This window comes from Acomys russatus, chromosome 4, assembly GCF_903995435.1.
Source record: "Acomys russatus chromosome 4, mAcoRus1.1, whole genome shotgun sequence".
NCBI classification, from domain to species: Eukaryota; Metazoa; Chordata; class Mammalia; order Rodentia; family Muridae; genus Acomys; species Acomys russatus.
In genome coordinates, this window is record NC_067140.1 from 67,388,407 (window position 1) to 67,405,759 (window position 17,353).

The window sequence follows — 17,353 nt, forward strand, 5'->3', positions numbered from 1 at the left end:
CTGCGGCGGTCTAAGGATCTCAGAAGGAGGAGGCTCTCTCTGAATTACAGGCCAAAGATGGACAATTTGCACAATCTGAACAAAATATAAGTACTCTTACCAATAAATAGGTTTCAAAATGAAAAATAAGACTCCCCTTGTCAGTAGCCTGGAATCCCAGTGAGAAGTGATGGGCACAGACAGGCACAACGAGCTATGTACAGAGTGTAAACAGTAAGACCCCTGGGGCAAATGGTGAGGGCTGGGACCGGACTGGTGAAGGGTACATACAGGTCAGGAGTGTGGGGAAGGGAGCAGTGGGCCTAGGGTGAAAAAAAAAAAAAAAAAAAAAACAGATTGGTATGGCAGGCATCCACCAAAGCTCACTGTGTGGCAGGTCCTATGGTAGGACTTCCTGACTTACTCCAGATGGCAGTAAGGAGTAGAAAGCGTCCACTGATCTTTTCCTTGGGAGCTGCAAAGCAAGAAGAGTCTGTACCTCTTCCTCCCTCAAAGGCTTGTGGCCAAACCTAAAGTCTCTTGCCTAGACTTCAGGGCCGGCAGACTAAGCAGTTTCTCAGACTGGATAAGAAGAGCGAATCCATGCTCTTCCAGGAAGAGCTCTGGACACCTATGGCCAGCAGGGGGCGCCATAACCCACCATCTTCGAAGTGCTCCGACCCCAGGTCCAGCTCCGGTTGCTTTAGGGTAAGATGAAGCAGCCACCCCGTCAGAGTCTTGGACCCGAAGGCAGCATCCCACAAAACACCTATCCTTGGGCCCCAGCACATTCCCCAGCCTGGGTTTCGGTCCTTAAATGTCAGTCTCCCGGAGGTTGTAATCGGCCGGCTCATAAGCCTGACAGATGACAGCCTCTGCACCACGTTGTGGAACGCTTAGGGACACTGCCTCTACCTCCGTGCGCAAGGCGCACGCACCCTCCGCGCGCCGCACGCCCCCAGAGCGGATCTTGTGAGACAGGCTGGACACCTTTGCACGCAGCTGGGTCGTAGGTCTCTGCAGTGGCCCGAGCAGCCTCCACTCTCGGAGGCCGGAGGCTGCCTTTCGACGGCCTGAGACCGGAGCCTGCGCCTCGGGCGCTTCTGCGGAGCCCCGGTCTGGGTGTGCAGTGAGGGCCAAGGAGGCCCCAGGGGGCGCAACGCGAGGGCTGGGGGCGCAGTCGGAACGGGGGTCGCCGGTCGAGGCTCGCCAGTGGTGGCCGTAGACGCGCCAGAGGCGGCGGCGGCGGCGGCGACACTGGCAGCGCAGGAGGCGGAGGAAGGCGCGCTTGAACTCGCGGCTGGAGCAGGGGTAGATGAGCGGGTTCACACAGCTGTTGAAGTAGCCCAGCCAGAAGATGACCTTGAAGACGCCCTCTGATGGCTTCAGCTGCGGGAACAGAGAACCTGCAGGGAATAGAGACCCGGCTAGTTAACTAATGGGGTGGGGGGGGGGGTGGGGTAAGGTTGACAAAGGACTGTTCCCTCCCTCAGAAGCTGAGAGTCACGGGTGGGGGTGTGGGGGGGTAGGAGCTCAAGGGGTGTGTGAGTGTATGTCTCTGCGAACATAGATAAGGAAAAAAAGAATCATTTTCCTATTTTCTTAGTCCGACCTGATAGAAAGCTATTTGGGCACCTGCAACAAATCAGGACCAGAAAGAGATCAAACCACAAGTAACTGCTGTTTCTCTACTGTGCTTGTCTTTACTATGGAGCCCAGTTACTGCCGACTGTGTGGAGGTCTCTTTATGTTCCCCAGCTCTTTAGAGGGCAGTTTCTAGAAGCCACCAGCCGGTCTTGTTCCATAAGGCAATGTGGAAGCACAATTCTGCAACAATACCTTTTTTCAACAAAATGAGTTAATTTGCAATCTGTTGTACAGTGTTTTGTGGCACACAGTCTCTGCATCGTCCCCTACTGGCAAGAAGCCTGAGTTAAGGGGTGACCAAAGTTTATCCACTTCTGGGTACTCTGGAGGAGTCATGCTGGCTCTGGGTGACCACGTGACTGCCACTGAAGCACTGGGTTAAGGGCATGCTCAGTGATGGCTTCCAACCATCTCAGACGGGTTAGAAACCCTGGGTCATTTTAAGCTGGTGAGAGAATTAAGTTTCAAGAGCACAATACCCATGGCTGTCAAAATGCAGGCCAGCAGGGCTGTCCCAGGGAAGTGGTGAGAAAGTTTCTGGGATGGCTTTGAGTCCAGGGAGAGAACACCATGCAGGTGGGCAGGCACTAAGACCCTGTTTTCCACAAACCTCTCCTTTAGTATTCCCAGCAGGACTCTGAGGGAGCCACTCTCAGGAAAAGGGGACCGAGTGCAGACATACAGCCTAGAGGCTGCTTTCTCACCTGCCTTATCCTCAGCAAAAGCTGGGGGCCCAGATGCTTTATTCTAGACACAACCATGAGCCAGAGAGGGCCAGGAGTGGGATTCCTTGACAAATTATGGCCTTTTCTCTCAGCCTTTGATTTCCCCAAATAAGGGCAGTGTACTCCCACTGCCTGGGGCAGAGAGGGGGAGTTGGTGGGGGTTGGGGAGCAGAGACACTATGCTCCACGTGTTAACTGCCTTGCATATCACCTGCTACCCACGTGGAGAAACAGTTCCTGGTGCTTAGAGATGGTGGAAGGAGGAGAGGGCAGCACCCACCACTCAGCCCAGGCTTTTACAATCTTGCTCATGCTGCCCTCAGCAAGCTACTGTGAACCGGGAGACAACAATGCTTCTCTGGATGGGATCTCATGCAGGTTCACAAATTTCGGGGCTCAGTGCTTAGCAGGATTTTAATCTAAACAGGTTGGGCTGGGAGTATAGATCAGGGTTAGAGAACTCATACCTCATCCCAGGGCCCCCGGTTCAATTCCCAGGACAGAAAGCAAACCAACCAACCACCCCCCCTTGCCTCTCACCTCCCTTCACCCCCTCCACTCACCCCCCCCCCCCAACCCCTGGTATCTACTCATCCCTTTCTGTGGCTTTTCAGAGAGGGTACCACAGCCCTGGGAAGGGACCTACTGTCTATCTCTAGAGAGTAGTCAGAAATGGTAGCTGAAATATAGTGGGTTTGTGGATACTGGGGCTCAGTAGGGCTGATTTCTCCCGGGAGAGGGGTTAGGCAGTCCCTGCAAAATGCCAGAAGGACCCTGCCCTGCAGGAAGATAGCTCCCAAGAATAGCATCCCTCAACTGCGGGTAAAGTCAAGCCAGACGCTGGAAATAACACTCTGACTCAGACTACAGTCTTTCCTATTTAGCTGTGGGTGACACATCAGTGGACTATGCTTCCCAGAGGTTGTTGCCAGCCTGGTTTTTATTCCGATTTGTGGACAACATGACATGTTTTAGTACTGCCCCAGGCTTACTGCAAACATTGATACTTTAATTTATGCACAACCAATGTGTGCAGAGTCTTCCTGGAATGGGGAATTCCTCACACACGAAGGGGCTGGGATTCAAAGGCAGCCTTCCAGCCCCAACTGCGTTGCCTTCTGCTTCCCTTGAGGTCTGAGGTTCTCCCAGAAGGCAGCTCTGGCACAGGGTTCAAGGGCAAGCCTTAAGCCTGGGAAGAAACACCATAGGTAGGTACAGACACAGGGACACAGGGGAGGCATGCCAGTAAATCAGATGCTAATGAGGGAGCCTGAAGCTTAGTCCCAAAGGGGCTTTTCCAGCAGCGGGGAGGGGTGTGGGTATCCATCACTCTTCTCTCCACCATCTTCAGCTGCTATTGCTCTCCCCCCCCCCCCCATTTTCCGCTTGCTTCACGGATGGACTGCAAGGGTGAGTATGTTAGGGATGCCCCTGGGTAAGCGATGCAAGCAGGCACGTCGGAGTGAGCCTGTGCAAGCTGAAGGTCTGAGAGACAAAGACGGGTCCCACTGCCTTTGTTACAACTGGTTGTTACTCTTTTGCTGGCCACGGTGTGTGCAGACCTATTGCTTAGAAAATCCGGGCATCTTTGCTGCAGGTTGCATTTCATGGCAAGCAGGTCCTAGGAGACAGATTCTGTCGTGGTCTCAGAAGGCAGGTGAGGACCTTGTGCCACTTCTGCCTGGAGTGCTCCAGCCTCTCCCTCCCTCCCCCTTCCTCCCTCCCTCTCCCCTCCCCCTCTGCTTGCCTATTCTCCATTACTTTCTCTGCAGCTCACACACCTTGCAAGCATCTCTGGGGTCTGAGGTGATGTTGGCACATCCCTCCAGTGTGAGATGGAGAACTGTTTCCAAGACCCTTGCAGATGGGCACTTGCAGGGACAGTGCTGCAGGGACAAATCCTTCTCAGCCATCGCCATCCCCCTCTGGTCGGCCAGAGACAGCTGGTGGACCCACCAGCTGCTTTGCTTTCTCATCCCTCCTCAGAGCAGCAGTTCTGTCACGGGTGCTGTGGAAGCTTAATTTGCAATGTGTAACACGTGGGGCCCAATGGAAGGTAGGTCGGTTGTGGTGGCTTCCGCTCTCGTGGATGGATTAACGCTGTCTGGTGGGAGTGGGCCAGGTCTTGTGAGGCTAGCATAGTTCTCACAGCAGTGGGATATAAGCAAGACCACCTCGAGTACCTGTTCCTTCTATACACGGCCGTCTCTTCTTGCTTCTCTTCCTGGAGACACTGTGATGCTTCCATGAGCCTTTCCCAGACACTGATGCTGATATGGTCTGGGCTTCCCAGCTACTAGAACCGTGAGGCAAATAAAGCTCTTTTTTCTTTATAAGGCAACTATCCTCAGTTGTTTTGTTATAGTTACACAGCACAGGTTAAGACTATGAAAGTCTCAATGGGTGTGTGGGAGTCTTGGAGCCAAGGCTACTCTCGACACTAGGGTACCTTTCTCCTGGGCTTTAGTGGGCTTCCTCTCCCATCCTCAATATTATCCTCTGATTTCTTGCAGGCACGAAGTCCCGCAGGGTAAACTTACTTTAGAAGTTTTGTTTTGTTTTGTTTTTCCTCCAAGGAGGCTACTGTGGGCTGTCCTGCTGTAGTCTCTGCCTTTCTCTCACCCCGCCCATGCCACGGCCCTACTCTAGCACTCTCCATCTGATGTGTGTTTTTGCATGAGCCATGTGGCCACTCTGCCCTGCGGCTGTGCTTATGATGGGCTTCCTTCTCTTGCTTTGCTGTTATGCATAGCTGTCCCAGAATGTTCTTCCTACGCCTTCCTACGTAGTGCCTTCCGCCCGTTTCGCATTTAGCCACAAGCAGGTCCTCCTACTTGGGCTCTCCCTCTAGCTCCTCATCCCCACTGCTGCTTGGTTTCTATACAGCTGGCTTGGTTGCTCCCACCTGCCTTCCCACAAATTCTGTTTGAGGGTTGTTAGCTTCAGGAAGACCCATGAGCTGAAGGTGTGTCCCTAGTCCCCGCAGCTTCTGGGAGATGGTGGAACCTCTAAGGAGCAGGATTTTAGGTCACTGGGAGTCTCGCTCCTCTTCTGCATCCCAGCCACTTGCTGCTGCCATGACGTGCTGCCTCACCACCTGCCCCCAAACAATGGGCCAACCAATCACAAACTGCATCCTCCCAAACAGTGACCCAAAAGGAAGCTCTCTCTCTTTTTCAGTTAGCCGTCTTAGGATTTGTCACTGAGACTGCAATGCTAATGCTGATTAATACTGATGCAGTGTAAGAGGTCTAGCTTAGTGTCCTGCAACTTGCACATTGCTGGTCAGAAAAGCACCTGCCTGGTCAGCAGGCAAAAAAATGTGCTGGCTGGCCCAGCCTGGCACACACTGGGGAAATGAAGGCAGGAGCTCCTTGCAGCCTGGTTTATGCCAGGCCAGTTCTGTCTCCCAAGGAGCAGAAAGTCAGGTCAAGGAGGAGCTGCTGGGATTTGGGGCAAGGCCGAGAGGGAGAAGAGCAAATAGGCCAAGCCCTGGAGATCGTGGGTATCTCTGAGGGCGAAGGGCAGGCTCTGTGATTAACAGCCTCTTCTGGCATCCCCAGAAAGGAACGTGTCCTTGGCAGGTTGTCAGAATTCACAGCCAGCCCCGAGCATAAGTTGTAGCTGGCCATGAGATAGCAAACTGTTTACCCTACCTCCTGCTTTTTTTCCTTCCTCCACTAGTGATCTCTGTGGACAGCATGCTATTCCTCTGATTGAGAGATACAAGGAGGTAAAAATCCACCATCTTCTGATAGTCATGTCTCTTCTCCCTAGTAGGGTCAGGAGAGAAGAAATACAAACCCCAGATGCCCTCTATCTCCTAGCTCCTGAGCCGGCCATTTGGTGGCTCTTACACACTGGTACACACAGTCCTTCCTCCTCAGGAGATTCTGGGCCTCTGTCCCTTACAGTCAGACAAACCTCTCTGCTGGAATACTTGAACTGAGGACCTGTAAGGAGGACCTTATAAGGAGGGAGTTAGAAATTCACCTTGGGAAAGTAAATTTTAGGTAAAGGCAGGAGTATGAGGCAGCAAGAATACCTCACAGTTTGGAGAAAAAGCCCAGGAAGTTCAGATGACTGCAGATGAGAGGGAAGGGAGGGAGAGAGTGAAAAACAAAACCAAACAAGTCCACTTAGAATTAGAAATAATCATGGAACTGCATGTGGTGATGCATGCCTTTAGTTCTAGAACTTGGGAGGCAGAGGCAGGTAGATCGCTCTGAGTTCGAGGCCAGCCTGGTCTACAAAGTGAGTCCAGGACAGCCAGAGTGACACAGAGAAACCCTGTCTCGAAGAACAAACAACAAACAAACAAACAAAAAACAACAACAACAACAAAGAGAAAGAAATAATCATGGAAGGCTGTCAGGAAGAGGTGTCTTAAGTAAGAACCGGACCCCATATAGATTAAGAGGACATGGAAGGACACATTGAGGGAGCTGCCAGTTTTCCATGGTGAAGGGTCACGTGACAAGAGTCTTGTTGGAGATGGATCAGGAGTGGGTCAGATGTTCTGCTAGGCCACAGGATTGCCTGTTTCAGGACTGCCTGGGCTTCCTGGAGCTGGCAGAGACACTTGGCCTTCATTATGGCCTGAGGGACATAAGACGTGGTAGATCAGCCCTCAGAGTTCAGCAATGCTCCTCAGTCCTCTTCCTGTCTCTTTTACTCTCCCATTCTCTTCCATTTCTTCCCCCCTCTGTGTCACTTCCTTACTCATCTCCCCTGCTCCAATCTGTGGCCTCATAAATGTTGTGTAGTAGGGGCTGCAAGTCTGTCCAGTGGCCCCTACTCAGCCAGGCGGGACTTACTCCTAGTAGGATCCTCTTTGGACCACATTGGCAGTGCTCTTGGGTCTGTGCAGCATAGAAACTTTTACCTAGGACAGAAGGTTCCCCCTGGAAGTGGTCCCCATGGGTGAGAGTCCCAGCACTGAGCAACCTGGACACTGACCAATCATAGCGCCAACATCTCTTCTAGTTCATCACGGGCAAACTGGGGAAGGCAACTCTTCCACTCACCCAGGGCTTAACTCAAGGACTACGGGGTTTCAGCTTTAGCCTGTCAGAGCCCAGGCCACTCAGGAAGAAGCCACGTCCTGTGGCCATGCTCAGGTCTTCCTCATTACCAGCAGCGCAGTGCAGAAGGACATCTGGTCAATTTGTGCAGAGGGTTTCAGGGGCTGGGTGATGTTTAGTGCTGAAAATAGGCCTACAGACTGACAAGCAATAACAAGGACACTGGGGACAAAGTGCCTTGGTTCCAATGCTAAACCTTACACCAAGTGAGCTGGGAACTTTTTCCCCCCCAAGACAGGGTTTTTCTGTGTAGCCTTGGTTGGCCTGGACTTGCTTTGTAGACCAGGCTGGCCTTGAGTGAGCTAGGAACTTTGGTCACATTATTCACCTTTCCTGTGTCAGTTCTCTCTCTCACGTACAACAGAGATGCTGATAGCACTGGGCTGGTGGCAGTCAGGAGGGTCAGCTCCTGTGAGGAAGGTGACAGTAGCCAGCATAGAGGACATGTGTTATTCATTGGCTGATTTGCTTAGGCAGGGCACTGGGAATGAGGAAATGAGACAGGCTGAAGAGAGAGATGCTCAATAGGCCGAGTGGCTGGCTGGGGGGCGGGGGTGAGGCTGATGCTCAGGCTGTGGGCACCAGAGGATACAGAGATGCCACTTGCCATGTGGGACGATGGTTAAGTAGCTGGCTCAGGGGAGTGGAATGGCGAAGGGAAGGTAGTGAGTGCTTCAGGGTGTTGGTGTGCAGCAGATGGAAGGAGGGCCCCCAGGATGTCCAGGCCTTCCATGGTGGATTCAGTTAAGTCATATGGTACAAGGGTCCCCAGTCAGAGGGCAGTGTGATGGTGGACACTACAGAACTTCCTTCCTGCACAGAGGAGGGAACAAAGATGTCTCAGAGGTGGAGAAGGTCAGCAAACATCTTCCCCCTAGGTCCCCTAGGAAGACACCCTTGCCAGGACCTTGATTTGAGGACTTTTGACCTTCCAACCCTGAAGATGACTCATTTTAAGCCACTAAGTCAATGATTATTCGTTACAGCAAGACAGGAAATTAATGCGCTCTGAGGGTCTGGACTGTGGACCTGAACTTTAATGGGGGTTAGAAGGGGGAAGAAGGGCCCCTGAAGGAGGCTGGGGGTACCACCGGAGGAGTGTCCATGCAGGGTAAGGTCCGGGGGATGCCGAGAGTCCAAGATGGAAGGCTGACATACAAGAGGGGATGAAAGCACCTGAGAGCACCCTGGAGTGTGCCTATTGGCTTGCCACTGGTGACAGTGCCAAAGGCAGATGTATGTGCCTTGGGGGAGAGAGGCCTATATGGCAAGAGTTACCCGGAGTGGGCTGAGGCATTGCTGGCCAATACCAGAATATTCTTTACGAAGTAAGTGACAAGGGATGTTTCGCAAGTAGCTATCAGGGAGGAAACATAGAAGTGATGTGGTAGGGTGAGTTAGGGTAGGGCCAAGGAGGCCATCGTACTGAGGGGGGACATCTTAAGACATCTCTAGGTAGGTCTTTGTGTAGGGCATATGAAGGGAGATGGAGGATAGCGAAGGCAATGACTGGTAGAAGCAAATCCACCAGAAAGGAAAGAACTTAGGAGAATAAGAGCTAAAGGGAACGTAGAAGGGCCCCTGTGGACGCCCGAGGCTGCCCCTGGGCAGACGCCTATGTAGAGTTTGATACCTCTTTGGTATGCTCAGCCAAATGGCTTGTACTCGCTCTTGAGAGCCTAATTGTTCCATTTGCAGGGGTTTTATAAGCTGAGTGGCTGTGTTTCTCGGTGACATGACAATTGACTATGATGAGAATATTTACACCACAGGAACGGGCATCTGCCCATTTGTAGCATCTGTTACAAATCAGTCTCATCCCAGAGCCAATGAGAATGCATTTATCAACATACCACTGAACTGCATGGGAGAATGGTGGGCCCAATTCTGGATCTGAGAGTCACAGGATTAAGAGACAGGAGGGAGTTAAAGGTTCTCAGCGCTAATAAAGGGCTAAATCATGGGATTGGTTGCCTTGCAGGAATGGGAGGCAGATTTAAAGACAGGGAGGGAGGTTAGGACTAGATTGAGGCTGAGCTCGACATAATGGGAGCCAAGGATGGAGGACAGAACAGATGGACTCAGACACAGCCATCTGCTGAGACTGGACGGAGAGGGCCAAGGTGGGCACAGGGGCTCAACCATGGCCCTAACAGGACAGAGGAGAAGAGACGTCAATCCAGTCTGGAGGGTGAGGTGCCATCATTGATCAGCCTCAGGACAATGGTGACTAGACCAGGAGTGAAAGTGGGGGAGGCAGCTTGTGACCGTAACACTTAGGTATAACTGTTTTGGGGTTCCCTAAAGTTCTTGAATTTCTTTCTCCTGAACTTGAACCTGAACTGGAGCTGATGACGATTTAGAAGACAGTGTTAGTCAGCAGCTGAGAGCTTGCATTGTGGTCTGCTCACTGCCATCTCCCAATAAATCAGAAATAGTGAATGCCAGGCCTGGGGCTGCAAAAGTACAAGCTGAGCCTGACGCTCTCAGTAGAGTAGAGAGCAAGGACACACTCGAATCCTGAAGGCTTCTCAGAGGTTTCTGAAGACAATTTGCGGTCAGGCACAAAACCTGTGAGGCATCACACAACAGCACAGATGCCTAAAAACCGAGGCATTATCACGGCACTAGAATGCTTCCAGAGAATGGATGTCCCTTTTGGGTCCTCAGTTTCCCAAACGGAGCTGTTAAAGCTTCAGCCTGGTAAGATGATGACAAGTGCTCAGCACCAGCTGGGCCACACTGTCCCTATAGTTAATAATGTGGGCACATCTATGATTTTAGTATAAAATAAATGACAAATGTCATAATGCTCCGATAAAATAAAACCCAGGACTGTTCTGTGCCACCCAGACCTTTGGCATACAGGGCATGCAAAGACATGGGTTCTGTCACTTCCCTGAGCTGCACAAGTTTGCTGGGCACCTACTCTGCATAAGGTGCCACAAAGCCACAGACCAAATTTTGGACTTGTATACACTAACGTAAATGTGTGAGCCTTAAGTATATAACAAGATGCCGACATTTGCATCTGTCCCTGAGCAAGACACGGGCCATCTTTAGCATCACAGAAAGTTCTAGCACTTGCTTCCGGTTGGCACTCATTGTCCCCACTCTTCCACACACACAAGGGCAACCACTATTCTGATAAAACTAGAAACAAACAAACATTGATTGGATTTGCCTGTTTTTGAATGTACACATATAAGCATATGAAACACTCTTTATGTTCCTGATCTGGTTTACTCTGCCCAGTAGACTGTTATTTTTCCTTGCTGTATAGTAGTCTAGTCTATGAATTAGTGGTTTATTTCTCTGTTCTTCCCCTTGGGCTTCCTCCCTGGACCTGTTTTCTCATAGAACTACCCATTCCATGTCTGTCAAGGCTGGGCACCCCACCAACATAGCTACTCCTCTGTGTATCCGTGGTAACACTCCTCAGCCCTCCCACTGTGACACACAAGGAATGCTGACAGCATAATGCATTGGGATAATCTATGAACTAAGTGTGAGGGTCAGAGATATTCTCTTTACCACAGAGGCAGGCCAGCACTGTGAAAGAGACCCAGTTATGGCTCCCAGATGGCTGGAGTGGGGCCATGTGGGTTGGATAGATTGTGTGAACTTCTGTCACAGCCTCTTGAGACTATTCTGGGTGGTGGTGGCATTCAGAGATCAGTGATGGAACCCTGGGGTATAATTCAGTGGTGGAGGTGGAGGACATGGCTTGGGCTCAGTTCTCATCACTGAAAAAAAAAAAAAAAAAAAAAAAAAAAGGTATGAGAGGTGTGTGTGAGGGCACTGTGGGCTGCTTAGTGGTACCCAGATAGTGGCTGTACGGCTGTTTTCATTTCCATAGCCATGCCTTTGCGGATGCACATCAATCCTTCCCAGTGTGTCTGTGTCTGGTGCTGGTCACAGCTGGCACACTCAAGTGCATCTGGAGGCTTCCCACTTGGGTAGCTGTACCCTGTCTTCTTGCAGCTGCCTTTCTTGATGTCCTTCTGGTCCTCTCTAATCAGGTGCTGCCCTGGCTCCCATCCTTCTGATGTCTTCCTGGGAGACTACACCCCGCGCTCCTGCAAGCATCCTCACCCAAAACCTCCCTGCCCAAATCCCCTATATATAGCCTTTATCCTAGCACCTCCGAGATAAGATACGCTGGCCCCTGAAGGCCAGCTCAGCATGTTTGTTCAAGGGCGCCTCTTTCCTCACAAGCCTCTGGAGTGTCGGTGACTCCTGGCCCCTTTCCTGACTCAACAGCCTCCCGGCTCTCGCTCCCACAGCAGCCTCTGCCCTCCTCTTTGCCCTCCAAACTACGCAGGGCAGAATGGAATATTCTGTTTCCTTGCTTGGCATCTGTCCTGTTTGCTTATTATTGCCAACTCCTCAGGGTTAAGCTCTGCCAGGAGTTTGAGCTGGCATGTACATCCTAAAACACACAACTTAATAGCATTGCATGTTCATACATCCATGCAATCCCTTCTCAGAGCCGGATATAGACATCTCTAAGGCTCCCATACCATGTGAGAGTAGCAGCAGAGATACAGGGATAGAGAAAGCAGTACGTGCCAACAAGGGGCAAGGGTCATGGAGATTTGGAGATGATTTCCTGGAAGATGGAAACATGTGATCTGGACCTCAGTTCACAGTAGCAGTCTTTTGCTATGTTGATTTTAACCAGGAAAAAAAAATGAGAAAAACCTAACATTCAGTAGGAGCCCAGATCAACACACCACGAAGTGCTCTCAAACGCACTAATAATGGCCCCGCGCTGCCTGAATCTCAAGGACATTAATGTTGGATGAAAAACTGCAGACTGAAGAATGATGTGCACAGTGGATGGCACTGGTACAGATTCTGAAGATGCACAGAACAATGCTGTGCATCGATATAAATGCAGATGTGCACAGCGGGCAGCACTGGTACAGATTCTGAAGATGCACAGAACAATGCTGTGCTTCCATATGAATGCAGATGTTTGTGGTAAGGGTGTCAACAGATACATGGGGCTGATAAATGCCAGCATCACCTCTGGGGTGGTGGAAGAGGAAGTGGGGCATTGAGTTCAGCAGGAGGAGGGATATATGGTAGATACATCCAAGTCGGCATATGCTCATTGTGGGTGATCACAGGCCCTGGGTGCTTAGTATATTAGTTTCCCTTCATTTGTGCATTATTCTGAAGAAAAAAAAAAAAAAGTAAAGAAAAGTAGAGGAAAATGTAAAAAAGGGAGGTAGCATTTCCTACCCAGGCTGAGCATTCCCTGTGGTGACTGAGGTGAGCTAAGACACACACACTGGTAGGAGCATGCGGTGCCTTTGAACAGGTTCCATAGGCAAGGCCAGAGCAGGGATGGAGTGAAAGGGCCTTGGAGAGAAGCAAGGTGGGGTAGGGGCGGGGAGAGAGAGTACGCACAATTGCAAAGGCTGGCGCATCATCTTTCTCCTGCCCCCTCCTCCAACTTTGTTGCTTTCACATTGCCCAATCCCAAAGCAGACTCTGGCTGGGTGATTTTCAAGTGGGGCATATATTCCCCCCCTCCCCCACAGGTCAGTGTGTGACGTTCACATATGCCTCAGTCACATTCATGCACAACACGTCACTGGCTTTCACAACACTTGCCGAGGTCAGACTTATCACCACTATCACTATCCTCACTTAAAGATGAAGAAAGGAGGTCCAGAGGCTACAGTAGTGAAGGGCAGGGTTGGGATTTGAACTCAAGCTGCCAGACACCAGAGCCTGTGCCCCCAATGATGAGTATCGCTCCTTATATGCCAGGCACCATTCTGGGTGCAACGGGTTCCTTAATGGTGCAGTTGAAAGGGAAAGCTGGAGAGCCAGTGAGGAGGTGAAACCCCAAGCCAAAGGGGCCACTTAAGCAGAGACCCACAAGTTGGGAGTTAGATAAGAGAGGTTGGGGTGGGGAGTGCAGACTGAGGGAAGATCGAATGAGAAGACAGGCTTGGCAAGGAACTAGCTCACTGAGAGGGTCAGGGCAGGACAGAGAGAGGCAGCCCTTCCTGGAACAGGCCCTTTCAGATGGGGACAGCATCTGTTGGGGATGCCTGCAGTTCTGGGGTTCTCCTGTAAACACTAATAGTGACCTGCTTTTGGTATGGGCAACAATAAACTTGAAGGCTACCCTTCGAAAGCTAAGGATTTTGTTCCCAAGTAATCTAAAACACCCAGAAGAGTGACACAGCTGCGTTGTGCTATAGCAAAGTCACTGTGGCTGCTGTGTGGTGACGATTTGCAGGGGAGCAGGAGGGAGGCCCTTGTTTCTTCCTGAGTGAGTCTCAAGAGAGCAGTCAGTCAGGTGGGGGTAGGGAGGGAGGAAGGGAGGCGAGGCCTTGCTCCTGCCTGCTGGGTTGCAGCTATGGGCAATGTGACTCAGAGCAGAGCCTTAGACATGCTAGCCCTTTCTCCTCTCTGTGCTGCTGCAGCAACAGCTGCTGGTGGGGGGCTTGGACCCTTCCCCAGGGCCTTCAGAGAGGCTCAAGGGGTGGGAGAAATCCCCTGAGAACAGTTGTTACCCCTAGACCCCCCCCCCCCCCCCCCCCGCCACTGCAGGGCCCTTGTGAGGGAACTAGTTCACAGTAAATGACTATAAACAATAGTAACTGTCTACTTAACAGACTTCTCATCCTGTCCTCCCCCCCCCCCCCACCCCGAAGTCCCCTCCTGCAACCCCTTCAAGAGGAGAGGAGATTTCGAAGGGAAAGCCCACAGGGCTCTCACAGATGCCAGTGGGGGCAGACCGAAGGGATGCCTATTCTGGTGCCTGCTGAGAATCAAGGTAGCTGGCCTGGGTCTGCTGCAAGTCAATGAATGGATGTGTGTGGGCTCACCCACTATGTATCTATTTCCAGAGACGGATATATGTCGGGGAGGGCAAGGGTCACCTTCCCTGCTGACCACATACTACAGGGAGATGTTTGCCCAGATTTCCAAGGATCTAAAGTAAGGCCCAGGTTTGTAATGACTACAAAGGGTAGGAGCCCGTACAAGGAAACCTGAAAGTATCAAGACTCCCTTGCTCTCACCCTACAACAGTAAGCAACCAGGAAGTTCTAAACTTCCGTAGTCAGTCATCTAAGCCTTCCAGGGACTTGCCAGAAAGGAAGGAAGGGTCTAATGTGAGGGGACCACTCACCCAGTGGCAGGACGAAGAAGAAAGGGAACCAACACAGGACGAAGACACCCACGACGATGGCCAGCGTCTTGGCAGCCTTTTTCTCGCGGGAAAACTTAAGAAGCCTCACAGAGAGTGAGCTGCGCAAGGTGTGGCCCTTGCTATTCTGTGTCCCCTGGGTTCCTTTGGCGCTCGTGGCTGCACCGCGACAGTGGATCCTCAGAACCACTTCGGAGGCTTTGCCGGGCTCCCGCTTCATGCCTGCCTCGAGGCTCCGAGTGGTGCTGCGCGCTACCACGTACACGCGGCAGTACATGACCACGATCACCGCCATGGGCAGGTAGAAGGAGCACAAGGAAGAGAAGACTGCATAGCCCACCTCCTCAGTGATGCCGCAGAAACGCTCATCCGGGGGCACTGGCTCCTTCCAGCCTAGTAGCGGTCCCACGGACACCACCAGGGCCACCGCCCAAAGCAGAGCCAGAATGGCAGCGGCCTTGCGCTCTGTCATGATGGCTGGGTACTTGAGCGAGTGGCGCACGCCCACGTACCGGTCCACAGAGATGGTGCAGAGGCTAAGGATGGATGCGGTGCAGCATAGCACATCCACCGCGGCCCATACGTCGCAGAAGGTCCGTCCGAAGGCCCAGAAGCCAAGAACCTCCATAGTGGCTGAGAAAGGCAGTACAGCTGCACTCAGTAGCAGGTCAGCCACCGCCAGGTTCACGATAAAATAGTTGGTGACCGTCTGCAGGTGGCGGTTGCAGGCTACCGAGAGGATAACGAGCAGGTTGCCCGCTACAGCGGTGAGTATGAAGGCGGCTAGGAAGACGCCCACTCCCACGCCCTGCGCACTCACCACCAGTCCCCCGACGGCCGCTGAGCCATTCACCTCGCCGCTGCTTGTGGCCCCCGGTTCTCCCGTGGAGCTCTGGTTATCTTCGCTGCTGCCGGTTCCCACCACAGCGCCGCCGCCAGTTGCCCCCGGCACGCTGCCTACCGCTGGACCCTCAGGGCTGGCCGTGCTAGCTCCACCGCCCGCACCAGAGCCCCCAGTGCTACTGCTCGAGCGGGGTCCTTCGAAGGTGACGCTCAGGATGTCGCGGAAAGTCATCTCACAGCGTTGCCGTCGGGGCCCGAGACCAAGCGCAGGGCGAGCAAGTGGCTGAGAGGGAGCCCGCAGGCATCGCCGCAGCGCCCGAGCCAGCCGGGCGCGCTAGTCCGGTCTGTCCTGCCCAAGTTCCGGACGCAGAGGGGGCTGTAGGGGAGCGGTGCTGCAGGACGAGCCGGGCGGAGGCCACCCGGCTGTGAAGGTCCCAACCGGAGCCTTGATGAAAGGGAACCGGCTCTAGCGGTGACTGCGGAGTCGGGGGCGGGGTGAGGGCAAGGCTCCTTGATCCCCTCTCCAAGCGTGTGCCGGCGAGCAGCGGCTTCGGGAGCAGCGGTGCTGCCGGCGCCCTCTGCAGCGCTAGGAACTCTGCGCGGGGGCGGGACGGAGGAGGGGCGGCCAGGAGGGAGGGGGGGGGGGCGTTAGCTGAGGCTGTTGTCCAAGGCCAGAGAAGGGGCTCTGTGTGTGCATCCAGCGGCTGCAGGGATTCCTGCCGGTGCTCACGACCGCCTTCTGTCCTAGCTGTCCCCTTGTCCTCCTTTCCTCCGTTTGCCTTCCCCCGGCACTTCTCTGCCCCAGCCGCGTCTTGCTGCCTCCCTTCCTCTCTCTAGACTTGCGGTCACTCTCTGCATGCCCTTTCTCTAGCGGAGCATACAAGGTGCCATCCGTGGGGCTCCGGAGTCCGGGCTTCTGCCGCCAGAGAGCAGCAAGAGCCCGGGTTCTGTAGGTTCAGCGCTGCCTCTTGAGATCGCCTGGATGTGTCTGATGTCCCTCCTCTTTTCTTTGTGGCTGCTGGCCAGCCCAGGATCTCAACAATCCCTATGGTGCGATGGCGGCCCTGAAGGGGTCAAGAGGTTGACGGTTGAGGTTGGGCGTGACTGATGTAGGACCAGATGGTGAGGCTACAGCCCTTAGGACCTTGCCCCTACACGCTGAAAATACTTGTTACTTTACTCTGCATCAGAGGTCGGAATAAATCTTCCTGTTGCTACTCGAAGTACTCGGGACTCCCTCTGGGCAGAGAAGGTCAAGTTCTGGAGGGTGGGAAAGGTTACTGCAGGGTAGTTAAGGGGTGGGGGAGAGAGTAGTCTGCTTCTGCCATCCAGGCCCCGCCCTTATTGGCTTTTGATTCGCTTTGTGCCTCAGTTCTCCATGTGTGAAAATGAGAGAGTCCCTTACCTGTGTTAGCGCCACCTAAACAGTGCTCACACTTCTCAGAGGAGAAGAGATAGTAGAGCCATCTGAACACGGCAAGAGAGGGCAGAGGGGGATGTGTCACAACTAGGAAGCCGAGGTGCAAGGGGAGAGGAGGGGAACGGAGGGGAGGAGGAGCTCCTATTGACTACCAGGACCAACAGGGAGAGGCCGAAGATCATTTCGTGGTGCTGTGGGGGCGGTACCTGTGCACACGCCCCCCCCCCCACATATATTTGAAGGGCTGAAGAGCCAGGATCTTGCACTTGCTAGGCAAGCAGTTTATCCTGGAACTACATCTTCCGCCAAGCAAGTTAAAGCTCCCTGCAGGAAGCATCTAAAGATGATTAGAGCGGGCCAATCAGAATGGGATGTATCTGGGATGTTTCTGAAGTCTGAGTTCCTGGACCAGGGGTTTTGGTGAGGGAATGCTCTAACCATTTTGGGGAGAGCGAGTTGCTCTGGACAGTGTCTACTC

At 52.9% G+C, this 17,353-nt stretch overlaps 1 protein-coding gene across 1 annotated transcript; it reads right to left on the reverse strand.

Moving 5' to 3' along the window:
• Positions 1-703: 703 nt before the first annotated feature.
• Adra1d (adrenoceptor alpha 1D) lies at positions 704-16,092 on the reverse strand. The gene is made up of 2 exons (XM_051144666.1): positions 14,595-16,092; positions 704-1,385 (listed from the first exon to the last, which is right to left on the reverse strand). Exons 1-2 carry the CDS (start codon positions 15,685-15,687, stop codon positions 793-795), a joined length of 1,686 nt encoding a protein of 561 aa, XP_051000623.1. The 5' UTR covers positions 15,688-16,092; the 3' UTR covers positions 704-792.
• Positions 16,093-17,353: the final 1,261 nt, after the last annotated feature.